General features: G+C 36.2%; 9 protein-coding genes and 1 pseudogene across 10 annotated transcripts; 5 read left to right on the top strand and 5 right to left on the bottom strand.

Annotated features, from left to right (window-relative positions):
- Positions 1-62: 62 nt before the first annotated feature.
- On the bottom strand, positions 63-2344 carry LOC17898876. Of its 2 annotated transcripts, XM_006305956.2 has the most exons (10): positions 2083-2344; positions 1819-1916; positions 1488-1595; positions 1212-1294; positions 997-1130; positions 860-909; positions 689-781; positions 524-615; positions 320-426; positions 63-230 (listed from the first exon to the last, which is right to left on the bottom strand). In XM_006305956.2, exons 1-10 carry the CDS (start codon positions 2296-2298, stop codon positions 189-191), a joined length of 1023 nt encoding a protein of 340 aa, XP_006306018.2. In that variant the 5' UTR covers positions 2299-2344; the 3' UTR covers positions 63-188. The 2 variants fall into 2 exon arrangements, with proteins under 2 accessions (XP_006306018.2, XP_023645311.1); XM_023789543.1 differs by lacking the exon at positions 2083-2344 and having other exon boundaries at positions 1488-1599; positions 1819-1909.
- Positions 2345-2791: 447 nt separating this feature from the next.
- On the top strand, positions 2792-4277 carry LOC17896710 (protein PHYTOCHROME KINASE SUBSTRATE 2). Its single transcript, XM_006307417.2, has one exon. It carries the CDS (start codon positions 2838-2840, stop codon positions 4197-4199), a length of 1362 nt encoding a protein of 453 aa, XP_006307479.1. The 5' UTR covers positions 2792-2837; the 3' UTR covers positions 4200-4277.
- A 1066-nt stretch (positions 4278-5343) lies between these two features.
- LOC17897638 (sphinganine C4-monooxygenase 2) lies at positions 5344-7216 on the bottom strand. Its single transcript, XM_006304056.2, has 2 exons — positions 6766-7216; positions 5344-6183 (listed from the first exon to the last, which is right to left on the bottom strand). The coding sequence occupies exons 1-2, from the start codon at positions 6988-6990 to the stop codon at positions 5629-5631; spliced, it is 780 nt and encodes a 259-aa protein (XP_006304118.1). The 5' UTR covers positions 6991-7216; the 3' UTR covers positions 5344-5628.
- Positions 7217-7625: 409 nt separating this feature from the next.
- Positions 7626-10016, bottom strand: LOC111832579 (protein HGH1 homolog). The gene is made up of 9 exons (XM_023789833.1): positions 9877-10016; positions 9635-9757; positions 9346-9543; positions 9162-9240; positions 8653-8798; positions 8448-8561; positions 8225-8356; positions 8005-8118; positions 7626-7905 (listed from the first exon to the last, which is right to left on the bottom strand). Exons 1-9 carry the CDS (start codon positions 9928-9930, stop codon positions 7846-7848), a joined length of 1020 nt encoding a protein of 339 aa, XP_023645601.1. The 5' UTR covers positions 9931-10016; the 3' UTR covers positions 7626-7845.
- Positions 10017-10332: 316 nt separating this feature from the next.
- Positions 10333-12105, top strand: LOC17899887 (haloacid dehalogenase-like hydrolase domain-containing protein 3). Its single transcript, XM_006304069.2, has 9 exons — positions 10333-10468; positions 10647-10757; positions 10853-10935; positions 11034-11117; positions 11223-11298; positions 11400-11472; positions 11568-11641; positions 11723-11816; positions 11913-12105. Exons 1-9 carry the CDS (start codon positions 10369-10371, stop codon positions 11977-11979), a joined length of 762 nt encoding a protein of 253 aa, XP_006304131.1. The 5' UTR covers positions 10333-10368; the 3' UTR covers positions 11980-12105.
- A 497-nt stretch (positions 12106-12602) lies between these two features.
- Positions 12603-14035, top strand: LOC17899899 (60S ribosomal protein L10-1). The gene is made up of 4 exons (XM_006305522.2): positions 12603-12688; positions 13004-13505; positions 13606-13687; positions 13778-14035. The coding sequence occupies exons 1-4, from the start codon at positions 12679-12681 to the stop codon at positions 13844-13846; spliced, it is 663 nt and encodes a 220-aa protein (XP_006305584.1). The 5' UTR covers positions 12603-12678; the 3' UTR covers positions 13847-14035.
- A 978-nt stretch (positions 14036-15013) lies between these two features.
- Positions 15014-17228, bottom strand: LOC17896881 (F-box/kelch-repeat protein SKIP11). Its single transcript, XM_006307446.2, has one exon. It carries the CDS (start codon positions 16614-16616, stop codon positions 15276-15278), a length of 1341 nt encoding a protein of 446 aa, XP_006307508.1. The 5' UTR covers positions 16617-17228; the 3' UTR covers positions 15014-15275.
- Positions 17229-22508: 5280 nt separating this feature from the next.
- Positions 22509-24155, top strand: LOC17898779 (binding partner of ACD11 1). The gene is made up of 5 exons (XM_006304080.2): positions 22509-22618; positions 22868-23000; positions 23091-23166; positions 23264-23377; positions 23504-24155. The coding sequence occupies exons 2-5, from the start codon at positions 22882-22884 to the stop codon at positions 23927-23929; spliced, it is 735 nt and encodes a 244-aa protein (XP_006304142.1). The 5' UTR covers positions 22509-22618; positions 22868-22881; the 3' UTR covers positions 23930-24155.
- A 135-nt stretch (positions 24156-24290) lies between these two features.
- On the top strand, positions 24291-25046 carry LOC17898925. Its single transcript, XM_006304631.2, has one exon. It carries the CDS (start codon positions 24346-24348, stop codon positions 24934-24936), a length of 591 nt encoding a protein of 196 aa, XP_006304693.2. The 5' UTR covers positions 24291-24345; the 3' UTR covers positions 24937-25046.
- A 71-nt stretch (positions 25047-25117) lies between these two features.
- LOC17899531 lies at positions 25118-25766 on the bottom strand (annotated as a pseudogene).
- Positions 25767-27799: the final 2033 nt, after the last annotated feature.

Consider the following 27799-nt stretch of genomic DNA (forward strand, 5'->3'; position numbering starts at 1 on the left):
AATTGTTTTCTCTATCACTTCAGTAATACAGTACTGTCATGATGGCATTAAGGCATCACATATAACTTGATCAAACCAAAATTTCATTAAAGTTATGAATACTTTTCTCGAATACAAAAGATCTTTACTAAAATCAATCACATAAAGAATCTTTTTGATGGTAACTGCGGACAGAACAAAGAGCAAAGCTAGTTTGCCTGCAATAGTTCCTTAATGTCATACCCTTGGATCTACCAAAAAACAAAGGAAAAGAAAAACATAAGTCAAGAGTTGATAGGTCCTATTAACAATGTAGTGATCATAGGAATGAGTTACTAACCTGAAGAAAAGTGAGTAGCAAAATAACTCCTGAGTTCCAAATACCATGTATGACCATCGGGGTAATGAGATTCCGGGTTTGTGCATATGATAATCCCAAAACACTTCCTAAAGTGAATGAAGAAAAGAAAGGTTCTTATTTTCCATCCCCAGATGTTATAACCATGAGAAGATGTAAATGCTATTGTTTCGGGTTATGTTTTACCTAGAATAAACAGCTGTGGGAATTCACCGGGTGTGAGATGGGCAAGGGCAAACGCAGCTGAGCTGATGATAATCGCTATTGGGGTTGGGACCCTGAAATGCCGAAAAAACAAAATGTAGTTAGCTGTTGTCCAGAACCAAGTGAAAAGAAGACGAGAGGTTTTACCATTTGGTAAGAGAGACCATGAAGAATCCGCGAAAGACGGTCTCCTCAAGAAGTGGGGCAAAGATTCCAGTTATGCCCACTAAGCTTAAGGTGCTGTAATCATCATGTATAATGTGATTAAAATTCTAGTATTAATGCTCATCCCTGAATTCTATTGCTTTGCGGAAGTACCTGATGCTTGAGGATCCAATTAATGGAAGAATCTTCATCAAAGAGTCTACCTGAAAACATCACACTAGGCCTCATTACTATTATTCATCAGATATTTTAGAAAAACATAAAATATGGTAGTGAATCTTCCTCCTAACCTCCCTCTCGGGTGCCTCTGTCCTGAACAAGGATAAAGCAACACCTGTTAACGCAATAGCACCAACAGCACCAGCAATACCGATTCCACCCCACACGAGCCATCCTTTTTGCAGGTTGAAGGGTTGTCTCAAATCTGAAGATTGAAAAAGGTGAGATGGCAATAACAGAACAAACCGTGCAAGACAATGTTGATTAAGAAAGAAAAGCAAAGTACCATAGCGAAGAATATCTTCAGGAAGTGGTTCGAAGGTTTTGGCAACAGTGAATATGACAGCAAGTACCACTGCAGTTGTTAGGCTGCAAAGTATTTAGATAAAGTCATTAAACATAAGGCATTTCAATAACTTATGAACTCAAAAAACAACTAAACTTACAAAGTAAAATCGGCTAAAGCAGTGAGATTCTATAATCAGTGTATATTAACAAGGTAAAAAAGAGCTAAGACTGTGACTATGTTACTAAGATACACAAAGAATAGTAGGTTTGGTACCCTTGATCCAGGAACAAAATTTCCGCCTTATCGTCCAAGCTCAGTTTCTCAGGATCAATTCCTAAAAACGGTATGGCTGCCATCTCGGTTAAACCTGTCAAAACAAAACTGCCTGGGAACAAAATTAATCTCACTCCCATACATCAATAAAGTTAAGAACTTGAGAGGATTATATGTTCATACGGAGGATGGTCACTAAACCTTTAACTACTTTAAACAAAACAGAGAGATTATCTTTCAAAACAATCTACTCAATGATTACATTAATCCTAACACAGAATCAAAATCCAACCCTAAATTCAACCAACAGGAAAGCTTTCAATGAAAGTACCTTAATGCACAAGCAAACGAAGTTAAGGAAACTGTCTGCCATCCCCAAGGAACTTCCCACCTCTGAAGTATCGGCCACTCTGAGCTACCTCCTTGTAACTATAAGAAAACAACCAAATAAAAGCTTACAAATCTTTTCTGAAAAATCTAACCTTTTATCACAATCGATAGAACTTGGATTCAATAGAATTTAAGCTGCCTCAGAAAACATTAGACCGGAAACCTCAAATGAAACTAAATGAGCTAGAGTCAGAGAAACAGTAACCTTTCCATCTCCTCCAGGTTCTTTCCCAGAGTTGAAAATGCAAGCGGATCTCCATTTCCTCCGGTTAACGGTAAATAACCGGCGGCTAGTAAATCCCGGAGAAAACCGGCTCAAACCGCCACGGTTATAAGCCTTCTGCAGACTCATCCTCCGTGAATCGGAGAAACATAACAGAGACGAAGATTGAGATAAACAAGAGATTATCTGTGAAACCATTATGAATTGTTCGACTGAAAAGAAAAGAAAAAACTTTTATTTTTCCTTGTTCTTCTTAGAGAACTTCCACACAAATGTTGTCAGATTGAGGAAGATGATAAGATCCGACTAAAACGGGCGGGTAAAAAAGATCCGTATTAAATCAAGGCCCAGTTATATCAAAATATGCCCAAAGCCTTGAGCGACCAACTCGGAAGGTCTTTGTCAAAAAGGTCACAGTATGTCGCAAAATACGTACATCCCTCGTGTTTTCTAATTTGTAATTTTGTTCCCTAGGCGAATCATATCCACTTATTTTCTTTTACAATTTATAAAAAATTCGTTTTCCTTTGTAACCAAGACAAAAAAATATTAATATTTTTTCGACCATTAGCAAAGTTCTACTGGCAAATTTGCAATCTTGTCCCACTTATGGAACCTACACGACACGACACGCATTGAACAAGTGACACATAGGTTCAGTAACTTCTTCATTTCGTCTATATATACTCAAAATCTAAATCATTCACAAGAAATACTAATGCAAAAAACAAAGAGAAATGGCTACTACCTTAACTTCATCTTCTTCAACTCCAAACATATCGTTTGATTTCATGCTGAACAACAATAACAGTAACAGCAACAATCTCCATAGTCCTTTCTCTTCTTCTTCTTCTACTTCTTTTTCTTACTTGACAAGGAAGGAAGATGCCCTCACGCAGAAGAACCTCATGAGTGGTATGAACATGAACATCAATCCAGATGTTCTTGGGATTAACAAGAAAAAAGATTCTGAAGATTTGGAGATCAGTGTGTTTGGAGCTGAGAAGTACTTTAATGGAGATATGGATTCCGACCACAGTCCTAGACTTGCGTCTCCTCTGTCAGTCCCTGAAGTTCCAATCGAGAGAATCTTCGTTGGTCCGAAGCAAAGCTCCAAGAATTCCTCGGGAACTCCGAGTCTTCTGTCTGAATCCAGCTGGAATAGCCAGAGCTTGTTGCTTCAGAGCAAATATATGGAGAAGAACAAGAACATCAAGAACAACTCTACCTGCAACAGTTACTTCCAGGAGGAGAAGGATATTATTAGCAATCAAAAGGTCAATAGCAAGAAGAGCTTTCTCGCTAATCTTGGCTGCAGATGCGTTTGTTCGAATTGGAATTCAGTGGACGTGGTCGACGAGAAGAGAAGAAGCTCTGGTCTGAAGAAGATCAAGACTCAATTGAGTTTCTCTGGAAATCTAAGCTCAGAGATGAAGATTCATAAACAACAACAAGAAGCAATGTTAGAGCAGAGGAAGTCTCTGGAAATATTTGGATCTCCTCTAATCGAAAAGAGAACCATTCAGAAGAAATTTCCATGGGAATACTCGAGCTCTGCTTCTGCTAAAGCTGAGGAACATGTAATCTCTGTGAAGTATGAAGAAGAAGAAGATGGGAGGGTGAGTGATGTAAGTACGGATCTTTTTGAGATTGAGAGCTTAACAGGGAAGGGAAAGCCCTTTCTTGCAAGGCAAGGAAGCAGTGATCCAGACTCACCAAATGGTTATGCACCAAGTGAGGTAAGCATACAGTGGAGCGTAGTAACGGCAAGTGTAGCGGATTTCTCTGTAATGTCTGAATGTGCAACGAGCCCTGTAAAAAAGAACCGGTCTTTTCAGATTCCTCGGATCCCTATCATGGCGAAATCAAACCGAGAAACCGCTCCTCAGAGACGTAAATCAAGCAGTGGCGGTTTATTATTGGGATGCAAGAGTCATAAATCTGTCAGAGTCTCTGGTGATTCTTACACAAGCATGAACAGAACACCGATTTATGTTCCAAGATTCCCAGTAGAGGCTAATCCGACAAGCATTGAAACAAGAAGGAGGATCAGCAGTAGTTCGGTTTCCCACACGCAATCATCTTTCTTGTATACTTAATGATGCCAAAAGTCCTAGCTCTGTTCTCTTTACATGTAATGTCTATTGAGTGAAAAAACATTTGTTTTGCTAATATCATCTTAAAGTTCTTGTACCTAAAAGTTATAATGCTGATCAAATTGAGTCTGCAAGGAGATTAGTGCAGCTTGCTTTAACGGGGTTTATTAACGAAGCATGTCGATAGAGGACTGCAAATCAAAATCTTTATCATGAATCAATCCTAAAAAAATGCTTTTGATGACCACAAATGAGTAAAGATGAAACGTGATCCGTCCAAGAACTCACCTGTATTATCGCCTGAGTTTTTCAGGAACTGCACCATGTGAAGACTAGACACTTGTGTCTAATCTGCAAATAAGACATAACTAAGAATGCAAGTCCATGTGACATATTTAGGTGTGAATTGGAACCTTATGTTGACTCGGGAGACAGATTTTAATGCAGCAAGTAGACTAGACACAAAACACAATTGGTCCACCTCATTTTCATGTGCTTGTCTCAAGAATAGAAGATACCTGATTAGGCTTAGATTTAACGGTTTAATCAAAGTCCGTACGAGTTGCCTAAAAGAGCCTTAAATGAGGAAACTCAATCAAACAATGATAGTGTCCGTCCACCTAACATGTCTTAAAAGCCAATCCAGAATCTTCTGGTCGAGAACTCATCTCAAGACCATGTGATGATAAGGAGATAAAGTTAGACGTGGACAAAACCTTAATTGTGTCATTGATGATGATATGTCTCTGTGACCAACTCAGGAAGAATGTTAGGTTTTGAGAAAAAAGATTGATTGTAAATTTGTAATACACTGTTTCAAGGTATTCACTGGATCTAATTAAAAAACAACCTTTGAATCGTAAATCTGATACACTGAATCCAGTAAGGTACTAAAATGATATATCAAATTTCAGTCTAACATCAATGAAACCAAATTTGTCAAGTAAACATCAACCTTGTCAAGTATCAATGGATCTTGAAGATAGGTATAGCATCCCTTTCGAAGGTCCACTTTTTTCAATGATTGAGCAGTCACTTCATTGGTCTATATATCACCAAGTTGCCATGTTTGTAGAGGATAAGAACAACAAAAGCAAGAACCTCTCTGCATATAGAAAATAAGCAATGACTATGTAATCTGTATGTGTATGTCAATTCTTAATAATTGAGATAGATGAGACTGTAACAGAGTAACAGGTCTCAAAATCTGAAATCATAAAGCAGATAATAACAACAGAGAAGATCTGAAGTCTATTACAAAATGAATTTACTGCTAGCTTACACAGAAACATATGCCCGCAGATTGAAAAGGATTAGATTGGAAGTGTATGTACAGTTACAAGTACGCAAAGGTTACAGTGGTTCTCTCTAACGAACAAATGATGATGTGGCATAGCAGTGATAAGAATCCCCACAAGAAAGAAAGGAAAAACTACTCATCCTTGGATACTTTTATCGGCCGTGTTTCAAATCCTCCGTTTGCTCTTTTCTCAAGTGAATAAGGCAAGTAAGTACCGAGAATCCTATCCCACATGACAAAGAATGGCTGCGAGAAGTTGTATTTGCTTCCATAGAGCTGATGGTGAACATCATGGTAAGCAGAATTATTACTGAAGAAGATGTGAAATGGATTTCCCGGAAGCCATAGTCCACAATGATCATCTACTGTTTTGATGGTAGCGAAGGAGAAGAAAAAGATGGCAGTCCTTGGGGACATACCAGAGAAGAGGAAAGACAAAGCACCACCAATGGTGTCCAAGAGAAGACCTTCTAGTGGATGGTTGTATAGAGCTCCATATGCATAAGGCACGACAAGGCGATGGTGCTGAGAGTGGATGTGCTTGTACAAGAACTTGTTGAGGTGCATATATCGATGAATGAAGTATTGCCAAGTGTCAATTACAAGCATAGCGATGATAAACTGCCTAGCCAGAACTAAAACGGAAAACTGCTGTGTCATACCAGCATCTGCATCACTCCCTGTTATCTAATAAACACACAAAAAACGAAATTTCAAACAAAATTTCAGATCATGATATGCTAATATATGAATTTCCCTCCAACAAATATTATCCAGAACATGAGAGCTGTAAACCACAAACCAATACAGATAAACATCATGAATCTAAACACATGTAAAGTGAAAAGTTCAAGACTGTTTATAAATGATCTACATTGGAAGAACAAAACTTTACAAATGTGACTGATGATGAAGGAGAAAGATGATAGCATTCCTCCAAAAGAACTTAAAATCAGAAATCTGGATCTATTTAGCTAGGTAAAGTAGGCAAAATGTTTGAAAAAACTAAAGTGAAAACAAAAGATGCTAGCAAATCCTCTATCAAAAACAGCAAGAAACAGGAGATCCATGTTCTTATCTATCAAATTAATCTCCAGAAAATTTAAACCCTTTCTGTTGCATCATCCTAAATTTGTAACCTTTTTGATTCAACAGCTTCAGGACAACATAAAGTGCTATGAAATCAGAAAACCCCCCTTAAACATATCATAATCTGCAACCAACATCACAGATTTGCAAGGAAGAGATAGAGAGAGAAGGGATGAAAACCTTGAAGAGAAGAACGGCGATAATGGCTTGAAGAGTCTGTTGAAGAAGAACGCCCTTGACGACGGTAGATTTGGTAACGAGATTCTTCTCATCCTCGTCAATCCTGGAATGCAATCTATATTTATCCAAAGATCCTAAGCAAATGTACATTGCTGAATACACCCAATACACCACAATCGGCACGAATGTCCCCAGAAACTCATCCGTGATCTCGAAACCCATCATCTTTCTCCTCCTAACTCTAATCAATCTCCTCTCCCCACAACAACCCGACAAAATAAATTATAAATTATTCAAAACACCTCCTGAAGAAAATTGCGTCACCTCTTCGCTAATCCCTCCCTTAAGAGAGCTAAAAACTACACGAAGGAGATTAGATTAGAATCTTCTTCGTCGCCTCGTCGAGAAGAAGAAGAAGAAGACGCGGAGGAAGAAGGGAGAGAGATGAACAGAGAGAAAGATCTAATCTGATTTTAATTCCCCAAAGCCACGTGGCTTTAAAGGAATGGTCAAAGGCGCCAACTGGTTTCAATTTTAATGTGTGCTAATTATAAACTACTTTAAAAGATAAATGCGAGTGGTTATAATATGATTATGATAAAGTTGAAAGAACAGTAGAACACATGCCAAAGTGTGTAACATAAAAGTCTAAAGAAACAATCTAATCATTGACTCTGCCTCTCTGTCCGATTGTGGTATTCGGTGGCTGCCTCGTGGTGTTGCAATAATTTGTATTGGACATTGGTTCTATACTTACATTCATTTGAAGATTTCAATGTTTAAAAAGGAGTAGTAAATTAAATAGAACCTTATCTTTTTGATTTCCGATCCAGATTCAGAACCATTAGGGGAAATAGCCAAATGTGTAACAAGTCTTTATCAAATAGAAGATGGAACACTAATAAGATAAGTTAATAGGAAATCTCTAGTGTTACAACAAGTGCACAAAATATAATAGCAACTCTTCCCATGGAAAAGAGAGAAGATAACTTTGTTCATGATACAGGACAAGTTACTTCCTTTTGGAGAGCCGGCAAAAATGGGGACTAAGAGCCATAGACAACAAATAATGTTAACTTTTTAAGACTCTGCTTTTGTCGGTTCCGATGAATCTTCAGGGCCTCCGGTTTCTTCAACAAGCTGGTTAAGACAGGAATGCGAGCAAGGGTCAATGCCATTGACTCAATGCTTAGAAATATGTTATCTTAAGTCAAGTAGAATCAGTCAATGAGAACATACCAAAGAACCGACTTGCTCATAAGCTCTCATTGCTTTCGGATCTTCCTCGTATTCGTATCCCACTTGTAGAATCCGTGGTCCGTTGACTGACCAAAATGCTCTTCGACCTGCCTCCTGCAACATATCAGAAGATTTTTTGTGGGTTTTGGATTTGGTGAATTACTAACCAGGTATAAGTAAAAACAAAAGGCACAGCATCGACAAAGAGAATTGTTTATACCTCTAAGATGATCAAATATATAGCTTCTAGTGTCTGAACGCGAATATCAGGATCAGTAACTGGTTCTCGCTCAATGGAAAGTGCACTTCCAAGCTCAGGTGGCATTTTTGAGATATCCTGCTCACTGTATGTCTAATCAAGGTAAAAACCCAATGATCAACGACTGTTTTCTCATAACTTCATTTAGCGATAATGTAACAGCTATAAAGCAATATCAAAAAACCTTGTTGCCTGCAACTGGTAGGAGCAGAGCGGGCCAGAGAAACTCTGATATCAAGAGTATATTCTGGAGTTGGTTTTTCGCTTCAAAACAGCAGTTACGAATTGTTCCAGCTACCTGAACACCAATAAACCATAATCCATGTTAAATTATACAAATGATAGATTAAGTAACAGGTTAGTAATCTGCCAAACTCCTTTGGACATACCCCTTTCTTTCGCAATTGATTTGTAGAATCAAACTGCCTAATAATCTGTTTCAGTAGTCCTCTCTTTGGCTCCAGTAACAATTTCCTCCCATCTTCTGTTTTTGATATGTTGACAAGGATTGAGCCGACATGCTCAAACTTATCATCTGGTGCAAACACAAGAACAACATTCAGTAATTTTTTCGTCTTTCTATCCAGTAGCAATGTAATATGGTTGCAAACCATAAACTAAACTAACAGTAAGACACTATGCATATTATTTACTTAGCGTGTAAAGAACTATTTCAATGGTCCAAATGCAAGCATTACACGTTGACAAAATCAGAAAATATATGGGAGCAATTAGGACTCAGGACGCAATTAAGACTTAAGAACTTTTAGTCTTACCGGTGATCCGATATATGAAACACAAACATGATATAGATAAAAGATATTCCAGATTATCATATCTACAGACTATTATTATCAAATTATATAACCAATAAAAGACTGTGGTGGTAAGAACATACCAGAAGTTTCATCAGCAGACCTGCAAAATGACCTAACAAGCTTCATGATATGTAGTCCATGCATCTTCTCATCGTCAATCTAACAAAGTGATAAAGTTTTCAACGATTAGCTACCACTCTCCACCATTACAAAAGTTTAACTTGATAATTCAAGATAGAAGGGTAATTAACAAAGATAAACAACCTGAAGCAAAGAAGAAACCCCATCATCCAACTGAGTGAGATTAACCAGAAGCATAACAAGCAATCTGGTAATACAAGACTCTGGTTTATACAACATGTCCATGGCCACTTTGATCAAGCCCATTTGAATCATCTTCCCAGCAATTTCAGAGTTCTGAGAAAGATTTACAAGAGCCTGAGCTGCTGGCTCTGATACCTCCTGGAAAATATGAATTCAAACAGTTCAATACCAATCCAAATCCATTTAAAAAAAGAAAAAATAGTGCTTCTTAAGATTTGAGCCAATGAACCTTGCTTTCATATAGAAGACGAGACAGAGATGGAAGAAGAATCTCAGAATACTTGGATAGAGATTGTAAACCCTCCTCCGAACCAGTTAACCCACTAACAATCTCCACCGCAGCTTTCTTCACCTACATGTTTGTTTCTCCATTCAATCAGGATCATCGGAAACCAAAAACCCTAGAATCTAAAATTGTCGGCGCAGCCTCATAGCTCAGAAAGAGATGAAACCAAATGTAAAAAAACTTACAGGCGGAGAAGGAGATGACAAAAATTCAACAAGCTCTTCCAGCTCCGTCGCCATATATGTGGTCTCCGATGAAGTGAGAGAGAGTGTGTCAACGTTTCTGCCCGCAATATCTCCGCCGGAGAACACGAAAAATCCTCAGGGTTTTTTGTTTACACGACAAACTAAAACACTCCACTCCAGTCAGAAGGTTTTACAAACCCAAGTTCAGAAAAGAAAAATTGCAAAATAACCCACAGACTAATCAAAGTTTTCATAATAATTTTTTTTTTATGAAAAATACAAAATAAGCATCTGACTAATTACTTCTTTTCTTGTTGTATCCGCTGATTAAGACTTAAAGACAGCAAACATTATATTAGTGGGTTACTTTGTAATGTTTTAGTTAGTTTGAGGACTTTTTTCTGAAATTTCTCCTAAAATCAAACCAGTCACATTTTTGTAAAGAGAGCTTTGTCTGTAGAAGAAATCTTGACATTTTCGGAATTCACAAAGATGGGAGCTTGTCTGAGATGTTCACGAGGAAGCTATCTATTTGAAACCTTGAGACCACTCTCCAGCTCTCTCCGCTCTTCTTCCGTCTCTTTCAGCACTGGTTAGTTGCTTATCCTCCTTTATAATGGCGAAATTGAATTGGAATCTGTGATAGTTGCTTTTTGATTCAAGTGAATCGGAGATTGGGCGTTCTATCAATAAGGGATTCTTTATCAACGGAATCAGAATTGGGATTTGATGAATGATTCTGAGTTTTTTTTTCGCTTTCATTTGTGAAGGCAAGCCAATCAAGAGAGCTTATGATGGATTGTTGCTTGATGCTGGAGGAACTCTTCTGCAATTGTCGAAACCTGTGCATGAAACCTACGCTTCCTTGGGCCAAAAATATGGTCACTTTCTTACACTATTTGACCCGTACAGACACCAATCTCATATGCTCGTTCTCAAGTTGTTTTTTTTTTTTTTGGTTTTGTTTCTAGTTCAGGTGTCAAGACAACTCCAGCTGAGATTAAGCAAGGTTTCAAGAGAGTTTTTGCTGCTCCGTGGCCTGAGAAGCTGCGTTATCAGGTCCCTGAATGAATGAGTGAATCTCTCTTTTTAACAGATTCTATTTTTGATCGTTACGGTTAGCCATTGTATTAAAACATCTTTCATTCTACTGTCAGGGAGATGGAAGACCGTTCTGGAAGCTTGTTGTTTCGGAAGCTACTGGTTGTTCTGATAATGACTACTTCGAAGAAGTCTACCAAGTTAGTATCGACTGAAAGAGTGTTTGAGTGTTCTTTTATGTTCCATTAACAATTCATCACACTGATGCATGAAAGACGGGTTAATCATCTGTGTCTTTCTCTTAGTATTACGCGAATGGCGAGGCATGGCATCTCCCAGAAGGAGCTTATGAGACAATGTCACTACTGAAAGATGCTGGAGGTTATTTATTACATTGAAGAACTCTCTTCTTGTTTATGTACTTAGATTACTTTTTGTATTTATTATTGCTGATTTCTAAAATTGGTGTTAGATGATTGCAGTTAAGATGGCTGTTGTGTCTAATTTTGATAGCCGGCTAAGAAAGCTATTGAAGGATCTTAATGTCATAGATATGTAAGCTTTATCATGTTCTGTTATTAAACCTGGAATCTGAGTTTTAAAGTTAACACCATAAATGCTTATTGTGTATTATGTTCGTTCTTTTGTAGGTTTGATGCTGTGATTGTATCCTCTGAAGTCGGATACGAGAAGCCTGATGAACGAATCTTTAAATCCGCGTTAGGTATTGCATCCTAAACTGAAGTGTTGTTTCTTGAAATCACTACATAAGGTTTTACATTTAAAGATTCCATGTCGAGCGCAGAACAAATCAGCGTAGAAGCAAACAGAGCAGTGCATGTCGGAGATGATGAAGGAGCTGATAAAGGCGGATCCAACGCCATTGGTATCGCTTGTTGGTGCGGCACAAATACTTTTCAACTTGCTATGTTTTTCCTGTTTTGTCGAAATTCTGAGTGATGAAATCGTTACTGTTTTTTTCTTTGAATATCTAGGTTGTGGGGAAAAGATGTGCAGACATTTTCAGACATACAAGAGCGGATCTTGGTTTCAGAACTCTAAGCTTCGAAGATTTTGCTCTGCAACATTTTTTTTTATCTTGGATCATGTATACATTTACTCAGTCAATTATGTAATCTGTCTTTTAAAGTTCATTAATAAAGAAAAAGCTGCAAACTTGGACAACAAGAATCTAAAATTTTAAATCAAGTGGATGGAGATCACGAGAAGCTAAGTAACAAACAATAAGAAGAAAATGGTGAAAACAAATTACAAAATAGAGATTAAACTCTTGACATAATAAACCAAACTCCCATATAAACGGACATCCATGGAAACTGACTATAAAGATTTGGTTTTGGGAATCATAAATCTTCAGTCCTGTAGTAGGTACAAAGAGGATAACACAAAAGCTTATTGTTCTTGTTATAAACCAATACGCTCAAGCAGTTTACTCAGGCTGCACGTGATGATGGCTTTATTAGTGATGGCTGGAAAAGTTTCGGTATGAGTGAGTTGTTGCAACCTGGAGGGAGGGAAACTTCATTGACAATGGGCTTTAATAATTATCTTTCATTTATAATGGGCTTTAACAACTATCTTTCATTTATAATGGGCTTTAAAAAAAGCCCATGAGTTATAGCACAGCAGCAAATTGTTGACCTAGAAAAGATCAGATCTATAAATTGAAGTCATTTTCTAGGGTATCTGTTTTTTCGTCGAGCAGCCGCGCTTTTTGGCTGAGATAGGGAGAAAGACGCCATGGGAAGAAGTAAGTTCCTCGATCTCTCTTGTATTCTTAGCTATGGTCTCTGGGTTTTTCCCATTTCCTCCATGGATTTATTATACCAAATGTTCCCCCTTTGTTTCGATTTGAGATTCTGAGGTTGATTATTCTGTTCATCTAGTTGAAATGCGTTTTAGAATCATAGATTCTGCATTTGATTTTTGCTATTCGTTGTACAAATGGTTAGGTTAAATCTCCCTTCTGATTAGAATATTTTGATTGTTGATTTATCAGTATTTGGTTGATGTGAGAATAATCATAGATATGGTTCCGAGCTAAAGTCTAAATCTTATATTACAGGACCTGCGAGGTGTTACCGTCAGATCAAGGGTAAACCCTACCCTAAATCTCGCTACTGTCGTGGTGTGCCAGATCCCAAAATCAGGATCTATGACGTCGGTATGAAGAGGAAGGGTGTGGACGAGTTCCCATTCTGTGTTCATTTGGTTTCGTGGGAGAAGGAGAATGTGTCGAGTGAAGCTCTTGAGGCTGCCCGTATTGCTTGCAACAAGTATATGGTGAAGTCTGCTGGAAAGGATGCTTTCCATTTGAGGATCAGGGTTCATCCTTTCCATGTTCTCAGGATTAACAAGATGCTTTCGTGTGCTGGAGCTGATAGGCTTCAGACTGGTATGAGAGGTGCTTTTGGTAAAGCTTTGGGTACTTGTGCCCGTGTTGCCATTGGACAGGTGCTTTTGTCTGTTCGTTGCAAGGATGCCCATGGTCACCATGCTCAAGAGGCTCTTCGTCGTGCTAAGTTCAAGTTCCCTGGTCGTCAAAAGATTATTGTCAGCAGGAAGTGGTATGTTTTTAGAATTGTCCTTTCACTTTGAGTTATCTCACTGTTTAATGGCTACAAGCAAGCTAACTCATCAAGCGTGTGACTTGTTTTTTAATTTCAGGGGATTCACTAAGTTCAACAGGGCAGACTTCACTAAGTTGAGGCAAGAGAAGCGTGTTATTCCTGATGGTGTCAACGCTAAGGTATTGTCTTGTGTTACTAGTAATAGTAATAACTAGAAACATATTTTGTTGCTTGAATTGAACAATGCTTTGGTTTGGTTTCTATTGCAGTTCCTCTCATGTCACGGACCTTTGGCTAACCGTCAGCCAGGAAGTGCCTTTTTGCCAGCCCACTACTGAAGAGTATCAGAGCTGAAGTCTTTTCATTCCGGTGAAGCAGAATCATAATCAGTCTGAAACTTTTTACTTATCTTCATTTCTCTGGCGTTGTTTAAGTTTTTTAGTTGGACACAATCAGTATTCTGAATGTTTTTGTTGACTCTTTGTTTAATCTTTTAAATGATATTTGCTCATTCGGTTTTGACAACATACCTTTTACTTTATCTGATATTCGAAATGATCCTACCTCTTCTTTACTTGTATACTATGTTCGTAACAAGATAGATATAATCTGAAATAAGAAAATGATATACTATACTCAAGCAGCACACAAGGTAAACGTTTTAGGATTTGTATGCTATACTGAAATATAATCAGAAATGGTTAAAAGTTTGGATGTATTGTTAACTGTGCCATTTTATTAGTAAAATGAAACAGTAAGTTTGATTCTTATCCATTTTATTTTTACTAATTATGTTTTTTACAAGAAAATTCGCCTTTATTAATTTTAATAAAAATGTAAAGCATAATAATTAATTTCTAATAGTCTTGTTTTATTTTATTAATAGACAGTTCACTTAACATTATTTACAAAAAAAGTGTTAAGACGATTGTAATAGCTTTTGCAGTTTTAAATATAGAGGAGGTGGGTGATTCCGTGATTGGATGATTCATCTCCATTTTTGTTTTGAAGTATCTATATTTAGTGAACTAGCAAAAGCTTAGCATAGCTAGCTAATGTTAGGTGGTTGTTCTTTTTAATATTTATGGTCTAATAGCTCATGAAAATCATACAAAAGCTGATGGATCCAAAAGAAAATGACAGAGACCTACACGTCAAAATCAGATTCAAACTGCCATTTTCATGTTTAAACTCCATCTTTGGTTTTCTTTTTTTTTAAAAACTTTTCAAAGAATTTATTGCAACCATTGTCTGAAGAAAGAACCAAAACTCCCAAAACAGAGAGAACCAAAAGAAAAAGGAAAGAGAATTTTCAAAAAGTTTTAGGTATTACTTGCAAGTAAAAAATATCAAAGATGTATGTATCTTGCAAACTACAACTATACATAGATCAAGATGTATCTTGTATATATAAGAAACTCAAAACACAGAATGAATATATATATATATATATATATAAGACAAAATTCAGAAAACAAAATTCAATAACTTATAACAGAACTGAATAAAATAAAAACTCTTGATTCTGAACTTTCTCCACCAAACTTATTACAAAAACCTGTTTCTATTCTTTTCAAGAATCTTACAATACCACCAAGATGATTATGTATCCAATTGAATTGAAATAAATTTCTTTTATAATAAATACGAAAAATTAAAATAAAATAAAAAAGACTGAAAATTTGGACATCTCCTCCAACAAGAAGAGGAGAATCTTAAAAATCATCTGAAAAATTATTGTTGAAACCTTATTATTTTTATGATCGATCAGCAACCCATCACCGCACAATTGTATACGAAGTTCGATGAATGTTTTCTATCGAGCAATGTCCATTGAGGAGGACTTTGATCACTCCTTGGTATCCAAGAATTCAGCTCAATGTACCCTCCACCTGAACTCTTAGGACCACCAATTACAATCAACCGCTCGCCGCAAGCTCTAAACGCTAATCCCCAACCGTTAACCGAGTCCGCTCTCTCGGGCAATCTCCCTAATGTAAACCATTTCTTCCTCTCCTTATCATACTTCCTCACTTCCATGTCAGCATGATCCGCAGCATACAACTGATTCTTCACTACCGCAACAAGAGGTGGCGCCTCTGCTGCTGCTGGCATTTCCCGGCTCCTTGGAGGCGACATTTCCGGGATCTCCGTCCATTTCTTCGTCTCTAAATCAAACTCCTCACCGCAAGTAAGCACTTTAGAGTCTTTTCCGCCAATCCCTCCAATCACATAGAACTTCCCATCCATGAAAACACCCGAACACATCTTCCTCGGTTTGTTCATCTTTGGAAGTGTAGTCCAAGTCTGAAGCTCGGAGTTATAAATCTCAGCGGAATCACTGGTTTTGCCACGAGAGTCACAACCACCAGCGAAGATTGCAATCTCTCCAAGACTCGCTGAGCCAAACAAACACCTAGGCGAGTTCATCCTCATACCGGATGACCAAGAGTTATTCAAAAGACTATATCTGTATATAACATGGGACGAGTAATCATCTTTGCCTAAAACAAGCAAATCCGTGCCAACAGCTAACGATTCTTTATCGGTACACATGAAGGTACCACCTGAAGGCATAGTTGGCAGACTCATCCATCTCCTTTCAACAGGATTGAAAGCAACCCATTCCAAGAGCTGGCAGGAGAAGTAAACCCAATGTTCAACAATCTGGTTTTGCCTCCTGAGTCTGTAGATCTCTCCGGACTTAACCAGAGACCGGAAACTCCGGTTTAAGGAAGCAATGGAGCCGTAACCAGACCTGGAGCAACGGATCAAACAGCTGATCGAATTGTCCCTGCCAATATCGTTGATAAGTGAATCGCCATCATTATTATTACCATTGTTAGAATCAGACTCTTGTTCTTGGTCTTGTTGTTCTTCATCAGACGAAACATTGCCATGAATTTCGGACAACCCCATCAATCTGAGAGACTTGCTCTGTCTGAGGTCGTCGTCTTGGAGCTCATCCAGAGCAGCTCTCTTGCCGCCACTGGTGAGCTTGGAGTCAGAGGAATCCTCTGCTTCTGGAAACATGTAAGGCCACTTCGATTCAGAAAGACGAGAACTTGAGAATACCCTTGATATCAAATACGCCCGATCTTCCACCATCTTCTCCGGTACAGATTCCGAAAACCAAACACGAAATGCAAAGAGAGAGAGAGAGAGAGAGACTTTTAGAGAAATCTCAAGAAAACAAAAAGAATCAATCAGAAGACGATTCAGAGTATTCCCATTTTCGATATTGAGATCGTCAAAAATGGAATCAGAACAACCTCAAAACAAAAATATTTTTCTTTATTGAAGCATCAAGATTCAATCGCCAAAAAGAAAAAGAAATGGTAGCTTCAAATGTCAGATCTTCAGATTCCAAATGAGGAAAAAAACTCAATTTGACCTCAAAAAACAAAACAGAGAAATTTCAAAAAAAAATAAAACCGTAGGTAGGAATCACTGATCTGAAAATGAATCAACAACGGAGAATGAAGAAGAAGAAGAAGCAAGAAGGAAAGAAAAAAAAGGAGAATCTTAACGAAGAGAATTAGAAAGAGATTAATATATAACAATAACAACAAAGAAGGTACTTACGGATTTGGATTAACGAAAGCCAAATACAACAAATACAGAAAAGGTTACAAAAAAAATATATGAAATGGTAGTATCTAGGAAACTCTCTACGAATCGGAGTGAAGGGCTCTCAAAGTTATAAAAAAAAAAACAAAAAAAAAAAAGTCTCTCCTCTGTTTTTTTCTTTTTTCCTTCTTTGGTTTAATAAAGCTGTTTATTTGGAAATTAATTAATTATATATTTTGTAGTATTTGTTTTAGAGGTTTTTTAAGAAAAAATTCTTTCTAACATGACGTCCGGAGTCTAAATTATTATTTTTAGATAAGATTTCTTCATAAAAGGAAAGTATTTTAGTCAAGAACATAAACAAAAAACGTATGTATTAAAAATCAAGATTTTTTTTGTTTTGTTTTCTAGTGTTTTGAAAGTTATTATAAATGTTCTTAAAAGTTTCAGTACTTTTACCTGTTTTTTTTTTTTTTTGGTCAAAGGAAGTTTAATTTTGCTTTGTAGTTTAAAAACTTTATGTACGTCACATTTTTTTCCTTTTGATTTTAAATGAAGTCATTAGATATCTCTTCATATTTTTTTTTCTACAAACAAGATAAAAACAAAATTATATTATAAACCCATTTCTATACTATTCACAATTCATAATTTTTTTTTCAACTTGTTTTATCTCAAATAGTAAAAGTTAGTTGAATTCTTAACTCTATCAATTTGGTATTTTGTGAATCGTTCAAATCTTTCAAAAGATTCGAGTTGTTCTATATGCACAAGGAAAAAAAAAACTAAAAAAAGATTTCAACCATATATCCCTACTAAACTGGAAGAGTATAGAACATTATGAGGTATGAGCAATATCATGAATTTTGGTTTGAAATTGTGTGTCAAAATGGAATATAATTAGTGGATATGTATTGGAGGACATAAAATAAAGGACCAATACGCATTTCCGATATATATAGATTAGTATATAAGAATAATAAAGTACTTTTATCAAATGGAATATAAAATATACTTTTTTGATAGTTCTGTTTTTCGAACAAAAACTTTTTGCAGTTAAAAATCTGTACGGGGGAAAGAGTATGTATGTTCCGTCCGTCCGTTCGTTGGTTGGTTCATCTGCTGAACAGATAAATTAGGAATACGAGAAAGCTGTCGACAAAGTGATCTAGGGTCACGAACCACGTGTTCACGCACGTGGGAGTTTATATTTTTATTTTCTTTTGTTTTTGCCCATGTAATTAGTGTATTAATCTATTAATTTCGATTACTTATTGTTAATCTATTACTACTAGTGTAGTATTACCGAGATTACTGCAAGTCTGCAATACTTATCTATGTGGTGGGCGTTTGATCCGTTGACCACAACTATTAACATGATGTGGTGGGTGGGTCGGCTCTTTTGTCTCTCATCAAGAAATAAAAGTAGCACTTGTATGTTTTCTTATAGACGTGTTTTTTTACAATACTCTTACTATTTTACTGTTAAAAAGAAAAATAAAATAAAATGCTGTCTTATATTTGGAGGGTTTTCTGATTAATTGACATGTGCATGCATCGTATTCTATGAGCTTCCAATATCTTTGGTTACCATCATGCGCTTATTATTAAACATGTCTTGCAACAAGAGATGGTCATTAGTCCTCTTATAGTCGTAGCCGGGTTTGAAAACAGGTAATTTCTGTATAGCTATATAGACGTAACTACATTACATATATACATTTATCGAAGCTAATTTATATAAAGATTTGTTTGAGAAAACGTATAGAAAAAATATTGCTAAACGGAAAGCTAGATTAGTGTTAGTACTTGATAACGCGTCAAAACACATACTTAAAAGGTTAAGTAAATAGTATTCCTTAATTACCTTACCTATATTGTTGATGATTATGAAATGTTAATAAAAACGAAGAAGCATAAGTCGCGCCGAAAGATTAACACAGCGTGCGATGCAACTAACGGATTATTATTAATTTAATGCGAGTTGCATCTTGGCAGCTGTAATCCACTCATTATTTGCCACGTGTGATAGCCATCTTTTATACATTCATTATTTGGACGGTAGCAAAGTGCGTTTTGTATCACTCGGTATGAGTTTATGACTAATCTAATCAAATCATTATTTCTCTATGCGATTTTATATAATACAATATATGCTTATTTAAGTTGTTAATCTTCTTATAAGGCATGATTTATACGGTATGATGTAAAACCGTATTTGGTTGACTAGAAATGAAATAAAAGGTCTACACGTCAACAAGAAGGTCTCCCATCCTAGCATAGCTCATAGATTCTTTTGAGTTCGACGTCGTCCCATAGAAGAGATCTAATTAAGATCTATATATTAATGCTCTACTTATAAGTTAATATGTTTAATCTTTGGGACGTCTAAGGTAATATAATAATCACTTCGGAACATGAATTTAGATTAAAAACAAGTTTTGTAGGACGTATTTTTTTCGAAACATCCAACTTGTCAAATTTGAGAGTTGGTCAATATAATTATGATAAGTTTTAAATTACGTATGTAAAGTTATCTACGATATACAGTACGATATACCTTAGATGTAACCTTAAAAGGAATTGATGATATCTCAATGGATTATTATTTCTATTTTCATATGGTAAACTTTTCTATTCTCTTTTCGTTTTTAATGAAAGATCTTTTTTCTCTATTTTTCTTTTGTGTATTGCTTTAGAATTTTCTTTATATCGAATAGGTGACTGTATTTCTTGGGCGTATCTAAGTGACTTGTGTGTCTGAAAGTGAAGTTCGAAGAGCTGTCCACGTGATCTGTTTTATATCGTGTGTTCACATTCCTTTCTTCTTTCCCACATTAATCAACTAAATCTCTCTTTAAGTTAACTAGTGTTTCGATGATTACATTCATAATCTACATGTATGTAAAAACAAAAGTGTTATTTAGATTCTGAGTGATTATTATCATGTTTACATAACAAAGGGGTATAAAGAGAATCACCAAAAAATTGTTTGTATTCCATAAATATGCCTTCTCATGTGATTTACATTACTTGACCAGCCATCATCAGATGCGTGACAGCACACGCTATTGCATCTCTGTGGAAAAAGACAAAATTCGCCAACAAATATATTAGGTTGAAATTCTTTGATCATAACAAAAGCCAAGTTGCTCACATTACATACAGATACAAGTATTGTGTGTGTGTGTGTGCAGTGTATGTTATGTGTGTATATATATATATACTGTTCTTATACGTAGTAACCAGCTAATTGTTTTGAAATATCCGTCGGAAGGAAGGAAGGAGATAACGTGGTGGCTCCTAATACCTTTGTTTTACTTCTTCTTCTTTCTTTTGTTTTTTTCTCTCTTTTGACAATGCCTTGTGTCATTCAAGTCAACGTCGACTTTCAACACGTGCTCTTCGTAAAACAATAACTCAAAGATTTAATAATTTTTTTAAGTTAAGTATCTAACTAATTACATCATCTAGTCATCTAAGCTTTTCTGTCTGCATGGATAATATAAGCAATACATTATGATAATTGTCTTCAAAATACATTCATGTTTTTAATCGTATTATACATTTTGTGTTTTGTTTTTTGGGTAATACGAAGAGAACAACACATGATTAACAATTTAACATCTAATATATAATAGTTAGTTCCGGTAAGAATACAAAGGCTCAGAACGATCCGAAACTTAACCCAAAACAAAACTAGAGTTTCTTTCAGGTTTGTTGGCAAAGATATTTTTATGTTTTTGAAACAATATTGACAATTAGATTATCAACGACTAAGCATAGAAAGACACTAAGAATATATATCACATATATTTTTATTTTAAAACATTATTAAAATCTAAGAGAGTGAAGAAAATGGGAGATATCAATTTGGAATGTGATGTTGTTTGAATCAACTAAAATCGAGTCAATTTAAGACAACAAGAAAAAATATGACTTAAGAAAATTAGGTGAGTTTTTGATAAACACGTTGTAGTCTTGTAGATTTTCGAAATGACGTGAACTCAATATCAATATATATATATATATATATATATATATATATAATTTCTTTTATATTAGCACTATATGAAATTCAAATCCGAATCAAACCGTCTAACTTAGCTATAGAATATAGTCAACGGTCAACTTTTCTATTAAAACAAATAAATATATGAAGCATATGTGGTGAGGACTTGGAAGTTGGAACAATATATTACTACTCAACTATTCTCTGAAATTAATTTTGATATAAGGTATTTACTTTTCTTAAATATTATGGTCTTATTTATCGTATAGAGACGTAATAATTGAAAGTTCCATAATCCACAATGCCACATACTTAAGAACTTGTAAAGCTATATAGTAGCACCTTATTGCTGTTCAATATAGCTATAATTTAGTAGGCAAATGAAAATGAAACTAAAAGAAATGAGTAAACAAACAAAAAAAAAGGGTAAAGAAGACATAAAATTTATAACAGTGAAATTGGTTTTGCATGAAAAATACATATAGCAGCAACAGTGCCAACAGAGTCAGAACTCAGAAGTCAGAAGATACCAAGATGAACCACACACACATATGTTTTTTTAGTAGACCAATCTGTGAGAAGGTTTTGATACACGTGGACGCGGAGAGAACTAGGAAGAGAACAATGAGAGATGGAGAAAGAGAGACGTAAGTATTGATTTCGCCAACGGCTCATATTGCAAAAGAATAATAAATAATAATGTTCTTCTTTGCGTTTTTCTTCTTTTTTTTACCAATTCATCAAACATTTTGTTAGGCACACGTCTTTTTCTTTTCTCTCCTTTTGTCAATTTGTAGTTGAGGTTTTCATTAAAAAAAAATATTTCACTATGAAAAATGAAAATCTTTTACCTCTTTGGACTTTAATTTGGACGGTTGGATAGATAATATTCACTACTATTTATCCAACATGTATATACATATATGCAAAAACAAAAAGTTATGTTAAAAAGTAAAAGGTTCTAGAATGTTAGGAACATCTATTTTATTATATTATTTCTTCTTGCTGAAACAATAAATTATTATTCTAATTACTGTCTTTTAACATCTAGTAAATTGAAAAATTAACTTCTAATTATTTTCTTGAAATAGTATCGGATGTATTCTATTTGCTCGTATAAATCAAGAAAAGTAGTTTATTCAAAAAGGTATTAAAGTGTGTATATTCTATTTTAATTTTTGTTGCCTACAAGTGTATATATATTCTATTTTAAAAGGCCTCTTCGCACAACAACAAAATGATAATCAAACAAGATTGGGCCTTAAGGAATATTTATGTTAATTTTAGAATCAGTTACATATATGGGCTCACTCCCAAAATGATAGACCCAATATTTATCAAGCTAGTAAACGACGTCGTTTATGTATATATATATTTTTTTTTTAAAATTGCGTCTGTTTCATTCACGGAAAAGGTAGTTTCCTACACCCTTTCCCACTCACATCATCAGTTCATCGTCAACAACACCTTTGTCTCTCTTCCGAGCTTCTCTGTGTCTGTGTGTGTGTGTCTTGGTCAATAGCAACAGGTAACTCCGATCCTTCGATTTCGTTGAAGTTCTTCTCTAGATCTGTAGTAATCAAACGATTTTGATGTTCTTGATTCAATCTGTTCTCGCTCAAGTTTCGATTGAAATTTCAGATCATGTAAAGCTGACATTAGAGATCGGGAAGAGTAAATACCTAGTGTTCATGATTTTCGATTTCGTATGGAAGTGATGAATTTGTCGAATTGGGTTTATGTTGAAATGATTTAGGGTGGTTTTGTTAATTTTCAGCTGTTGAGCAATAGATGGATAGTCAAAGTGGGTATGGTGTTGAAGTTACTGGTTTATCTTCATCGGTTACTGAGAAAGATCTTATCGATTTCTTCTCTTTCTCTGGTACAATTGAATATATTGATATTGTCAGGTAAACCTTACTTCCAGCAAAATCAATTTGGCTTTTGTTGCATATGCTGGATTCATAAGATAACCTTTGTTATGTTGTTATTGAGAACAGGTCAGGTGAGCAAGCCTGTACTGCTTATGTGATGTTCAGGGATTCTTATTCTCAAGAAACTGCTGTTCTACTCAGTGTAAGTGTTGTTTTGATTTTGTTCCACTTTTTCTTTCTTTTTGGGAGTCTCTTGAGCATGAATAACTCGGTTCTTTCGAATCCCTTGCTATCTTCAGGGAGCAACGATTTTGGATCAGCGTGTTTGCATTACGCGCTGGGGACAGCATCACGAAGAATTCGATTTCTGGAATGGGGATCCGCGGGGTTTTGAAGATGAATCAGACTCTCATGTATGAATCTCTTTTTACATATCTCTTAGTTTTGATCTTTCTGTGTTTTTTTAATTAGTAGAATCTTTCAGTAGTCTTTTGTGTTGAAGTTTGATGTTTGGTCTCATTCCTTCTTCAATCATGTAGCCTCATGCTCAACCAAGCGAGTTCAACGCTGGAGAAGCAGTGACTAAAGCTCAAGAAGTGGTGAAAACAATGCTTGCCACAGGATTCGTGCTAGGCAAAGACGCTTTAAGCAAAGCTAAAACCTTTGATGAATCCCACGGCGTATCAGCTGCGGCGATGGCTAGAGTATCCCAATTAGAGCAGAGGATCGGTCTCACTGACAAAATCTTTATCGGACTTGAAGCTGTGAGAATGACCGACCAAAGGTACCATGTTTCAGACACGGCTAAATCAGCCATCTCTGCCACAGGAAGAACCGCAGCAGCTGCTGCAACTAGTGTTGTCAATAGCAGTTACTTCTCAAACGGAGCTCTTTGGCTGTCTGGTGCATTAGAGCGAGCTGCTAAAGCTGCGTCTGATCTCGGTAGCCACGGCTCAAGGCAGTGAATAGACAGAGGACCAGATCAGAACCGTATTCGTCTGTAGATATATATGATGCAAAGCTGATCATTAATAACTACTAGCTTATGAAAGTATAGGTGTGATATGATTTGTGTATCAAATTTTATCAAAACGACTACTGTAAAGAATCCTAAACAAGGTATACACTTGCATTGTTTGCTTCATCTTATACGATTAAGCTTAATATATCATGCTTTAATCAGCTTAAATAGTACGGTTGATTTTTGCTTTCTGATATCTACGGTTGGTATTGATTTCAATTAGTTGGATAGATTTGCTCTCCATAGAGATTTAGCCACGTGGCACATTGTATGCCAAACACCGAATCCAAAAAAACAGAGAAGAGAAGTCATCAATCCTCTTTGGCTCAAATCCTCCAGTCACTCGAAATCGTTTCTCTCATGGCAGCTTCTTCCTCGATTCCGCCGTCAACCGCCGTAACCTCCGTCGTACGCAAACCCCTACTCCTCTCTACCACATTCTCCTTCCCGGCTTCTTCCCTGTCTCCCTCCACCAAATCACCACAAAGACAAATCCATAGATTGCTCCTAGCTTCCTCCTCTGCCTCCGCATCCGCCGTCCCTTCCGACTCCAAACCGGTGAAGAAAGAAACTATCTACTTCGACGGCGGAGCTCATTACGGAGATCTATTGGCCAATCTCATCCTAGGTCTAACCATCCTCTGGCTCCCACTAACCTTAGCAGCAGTGTCTCGAGCCTTTAACCTCCGATACAGGTTCACAAACCTTCGCGTGACGGTGATCTCGGGTCTCACCGGGGAAGACAGGAGCGACTTCTCGTACAAAGTGATAAAGGACGTGCAAGTAGTGCCGAGGTTCATAGGAGAATGGGGTGACATCATCATCACTTTGAGAGACGGGACAAAAGTGGATTTGAGAAGCGTTCCCAAGTTCAGACAGATTGCTAAATATTGTTTATCTATGGCTGATCAACCTGCTGTTTTGAAAGAATCTGGCGCCAAAGGCTTTTGATTTTTATTTTTCTCAAAAATTACTCACATTCTGTGTGCAAACAAATCGAATTCTCCCTTGTGTTGTGATTTTTTCTAGTAATAGTGTATATTGAATCATTTTGATTTCCATCATATGTGTTTACAAAGTTTTTAACTCTGAAAATTGTAAAATTTGAGAAAGGAACAGTTGAAGTTGGAAGAAGATAATCAAAATTTTACAAAACAGAGAACAAAACCAACAACCCGATAAGGAGCAGAGGGAGTGACATATCTCCAAGGGTTTGTGCTAAAGTCGAAAATTTCGCATGTAGTAGCGTTTTCTAGGCCTATCTCTGCAGAGTCGTATAACCAAACGGGCTTGTACGTGCCCGTGACTTTGTCTTTACCGAAACCGAGATGAGATATTGTGTGGTTAAGCTTGTAGTAATCTTTTCCTAACTCGACCTCGAGGAGTTGTAATTCGCTGAGAGGAAGAGCCCGATACCATCTGGTGGTGGGGTTGAAGACCAAAACGGAATGCCATGGATCAGGGAGACAAACGAAACCGTCACAGACACAAGGAGAAACAGAGTAAGCTGCGTTCTCCTTCTTCCACGGAGCAGGGACGTCCTCGAGTGTTGTTGATGATGAACCAAACAACACCAGCGTACTTAGATATAGATCTACGCAGACCATGGCAACGTTTGGATATCCGGATTGCTGACGCTGGTCCAACTGTCTTCCATGGAAGAATTGTGACTCCATCGTTGATTTCCATTGCTTTGACACAGCCTTGAATCTCAGCAGAGATGTCACCGGAACTCTCTCCAGGATTTTCTCGACAACTTCATGGGGAAGACATGATTCCATCCTTGAGCAATGTTTTTTTCCCGACATAATTGTTTGTGATTCCAGAGTCGTTATTGATGAAGAGGTACCGTAGGCTTTTACGTTTATAAATAAATAAAAGTTTTGGAAAACTCCTCAACAGAAAAAGTAATCTCAAAACTTTCCCATTTCTTGAATCTGAAGACACGGCCCAAATATGTTCTTTCTTTTTGTTCATGTAGTCCAGTCCAAGACTTAAAAGCCCTAAGCAAATTTAAATTTTAAAGCCCAAAAAAAAAGTAAACAGTAAACTACATTTCGGCATATTCGATAGCTTCCTTCCTTTGTTAATGATTTTAGTTTTGATAAAACAAAAAGATTAATAAGAAGTAACTATGGTTCATGCATGAAGAGATGCCTTGTTGACCATATAGTCCATATCTGTTAGACTTTGACCATCTACATATTTCCATTGGATTCCATGTAAATTTGGTATAGGAAAATTTTTAGAAGAATAAGAAATTTATATAGTTTCGTATGCGAATGATGATGAGTATATACTAATAAGGAAGAGAGGCCTATAAAGCTTATTGCCTCTGACACATTCTCATCAAATCTTAGGTAGTCTTCCCCATTTCCCAATTTTGACCACAATATTCTTGTTTTTATTCATTGTTTTATCATATATATGTTAATTTACTATTGTAGTGAAAGATCCCTACTTATGGATGAACATTAATTATTTTTCAAATATAGTGTCAAAAGTTGGCTTCGCGATGTGAATTCATTAGAAGTTGCATAAAGCATTAAAAATATGGACTGTAAAGATAGATGGCTCTTTCTTTATCCACTCTCTCAACTTTCAATTAAAAAGAAACATTTTTTGCAGAATTCAGATTCCTCTCTTTGACCTCAAGCTTTATGTCACATTGATTCACAAGCATGGGCGCAAATATGCACATACATGTACGTGCACATCTGTAATTTTTCACTTACACTCGTGTAAACAAGTACGCGTTATCGAATACGTATACATACGTGTCTCTCTAAATAAGTTGCATGCAGCCATGCTCAATTACGAGATATATAACTAAAATGATATAGGATCATATGCTAAATAGTTTCTAAAGAACTATCAACTGATGTTAACTTATAATTTATAGAGGCAAAGAAGAAAAAACTTATAATATACTATTAGCTTTATCTCTAAAAGGAAAGTGGTTAATTCTGAATTGGTCAGTCTTTTTAATTTAAACATATACATACAAAAGGGGCGGCGCATAGTAGAAGTTTTGTCAAATGTCAGGCTAACAAGCATCCTTAAATTGTGTAAGAATGTCCTTTTTTCTTACTCCTCGTAGAAAAAAATTCTAAACCGAAAAATCTCTAGTGATATGTATATAAATTTCGAACAAATTTCAGAAGTTTAACAAAACATAGTAAATGTATAAAAAGCCATGCAAGAAAAAATATATATATAGAGTGATACACATATATATCTAAAAGATAAGAAACCTTAATAGTATAAAGCCAAAATAAAAATTAAAAGGTTAGTATGACTATATATATTCAAGGGAATCTGATGATCAAAGAGGCAACTTAACCAAAAGATAAAGTTGATTACGGAGGACTAAGTAAAATTAAAATGGACATTGGATTCCTAAGAATAGGGAAGTGGTATAGCCTTGTATAGAGTCGTAGGTATATGAAGAAAGTATTTCAAAAGAATAAGGAAGTGGTTTCAGAAAAGCTGGCTCCAATATGTAGCGATATGTCCCACGCGATTGTAGGAATCCCAAGCAATCTTAACCTCTACACTAAAACGTTTACAAACTAGTAGTGCTTATAAGGCGCATGACCGTATTTTCTGGATAATAAATCTGATCCGCACTTATTTTAGGAGATAACATATTTCTACTTTCTACCCAAAGAGTTCGAGCTGAGCCCTCCTCAAACCAAATGGATTATAATATTAGTTCCATACGTTGTGGGCGAATAAACGATCAAAGGCAACTTAGTGATGATAATTAAGAAAGACGAAATGATACCCAAAACCACGAACACGGCCTAATACT

This window comes from Capsella rubella, unplaced genomic scaffold, assembly GCF_000375325.1.
Source record: "Capsella rubella cultivar Monte Gargano unplaced genomic scaffold, Caprub1_0 scaffold_1, whole genome shotgun sequence".
In the NCBI taxonomy this organism is placed as follows: Eukaryota; Viridiplantae; Streptophyta; class Magnoliopsida; order Brassicales; family Brassicaceae; genus Capsella; species Capsella rubella.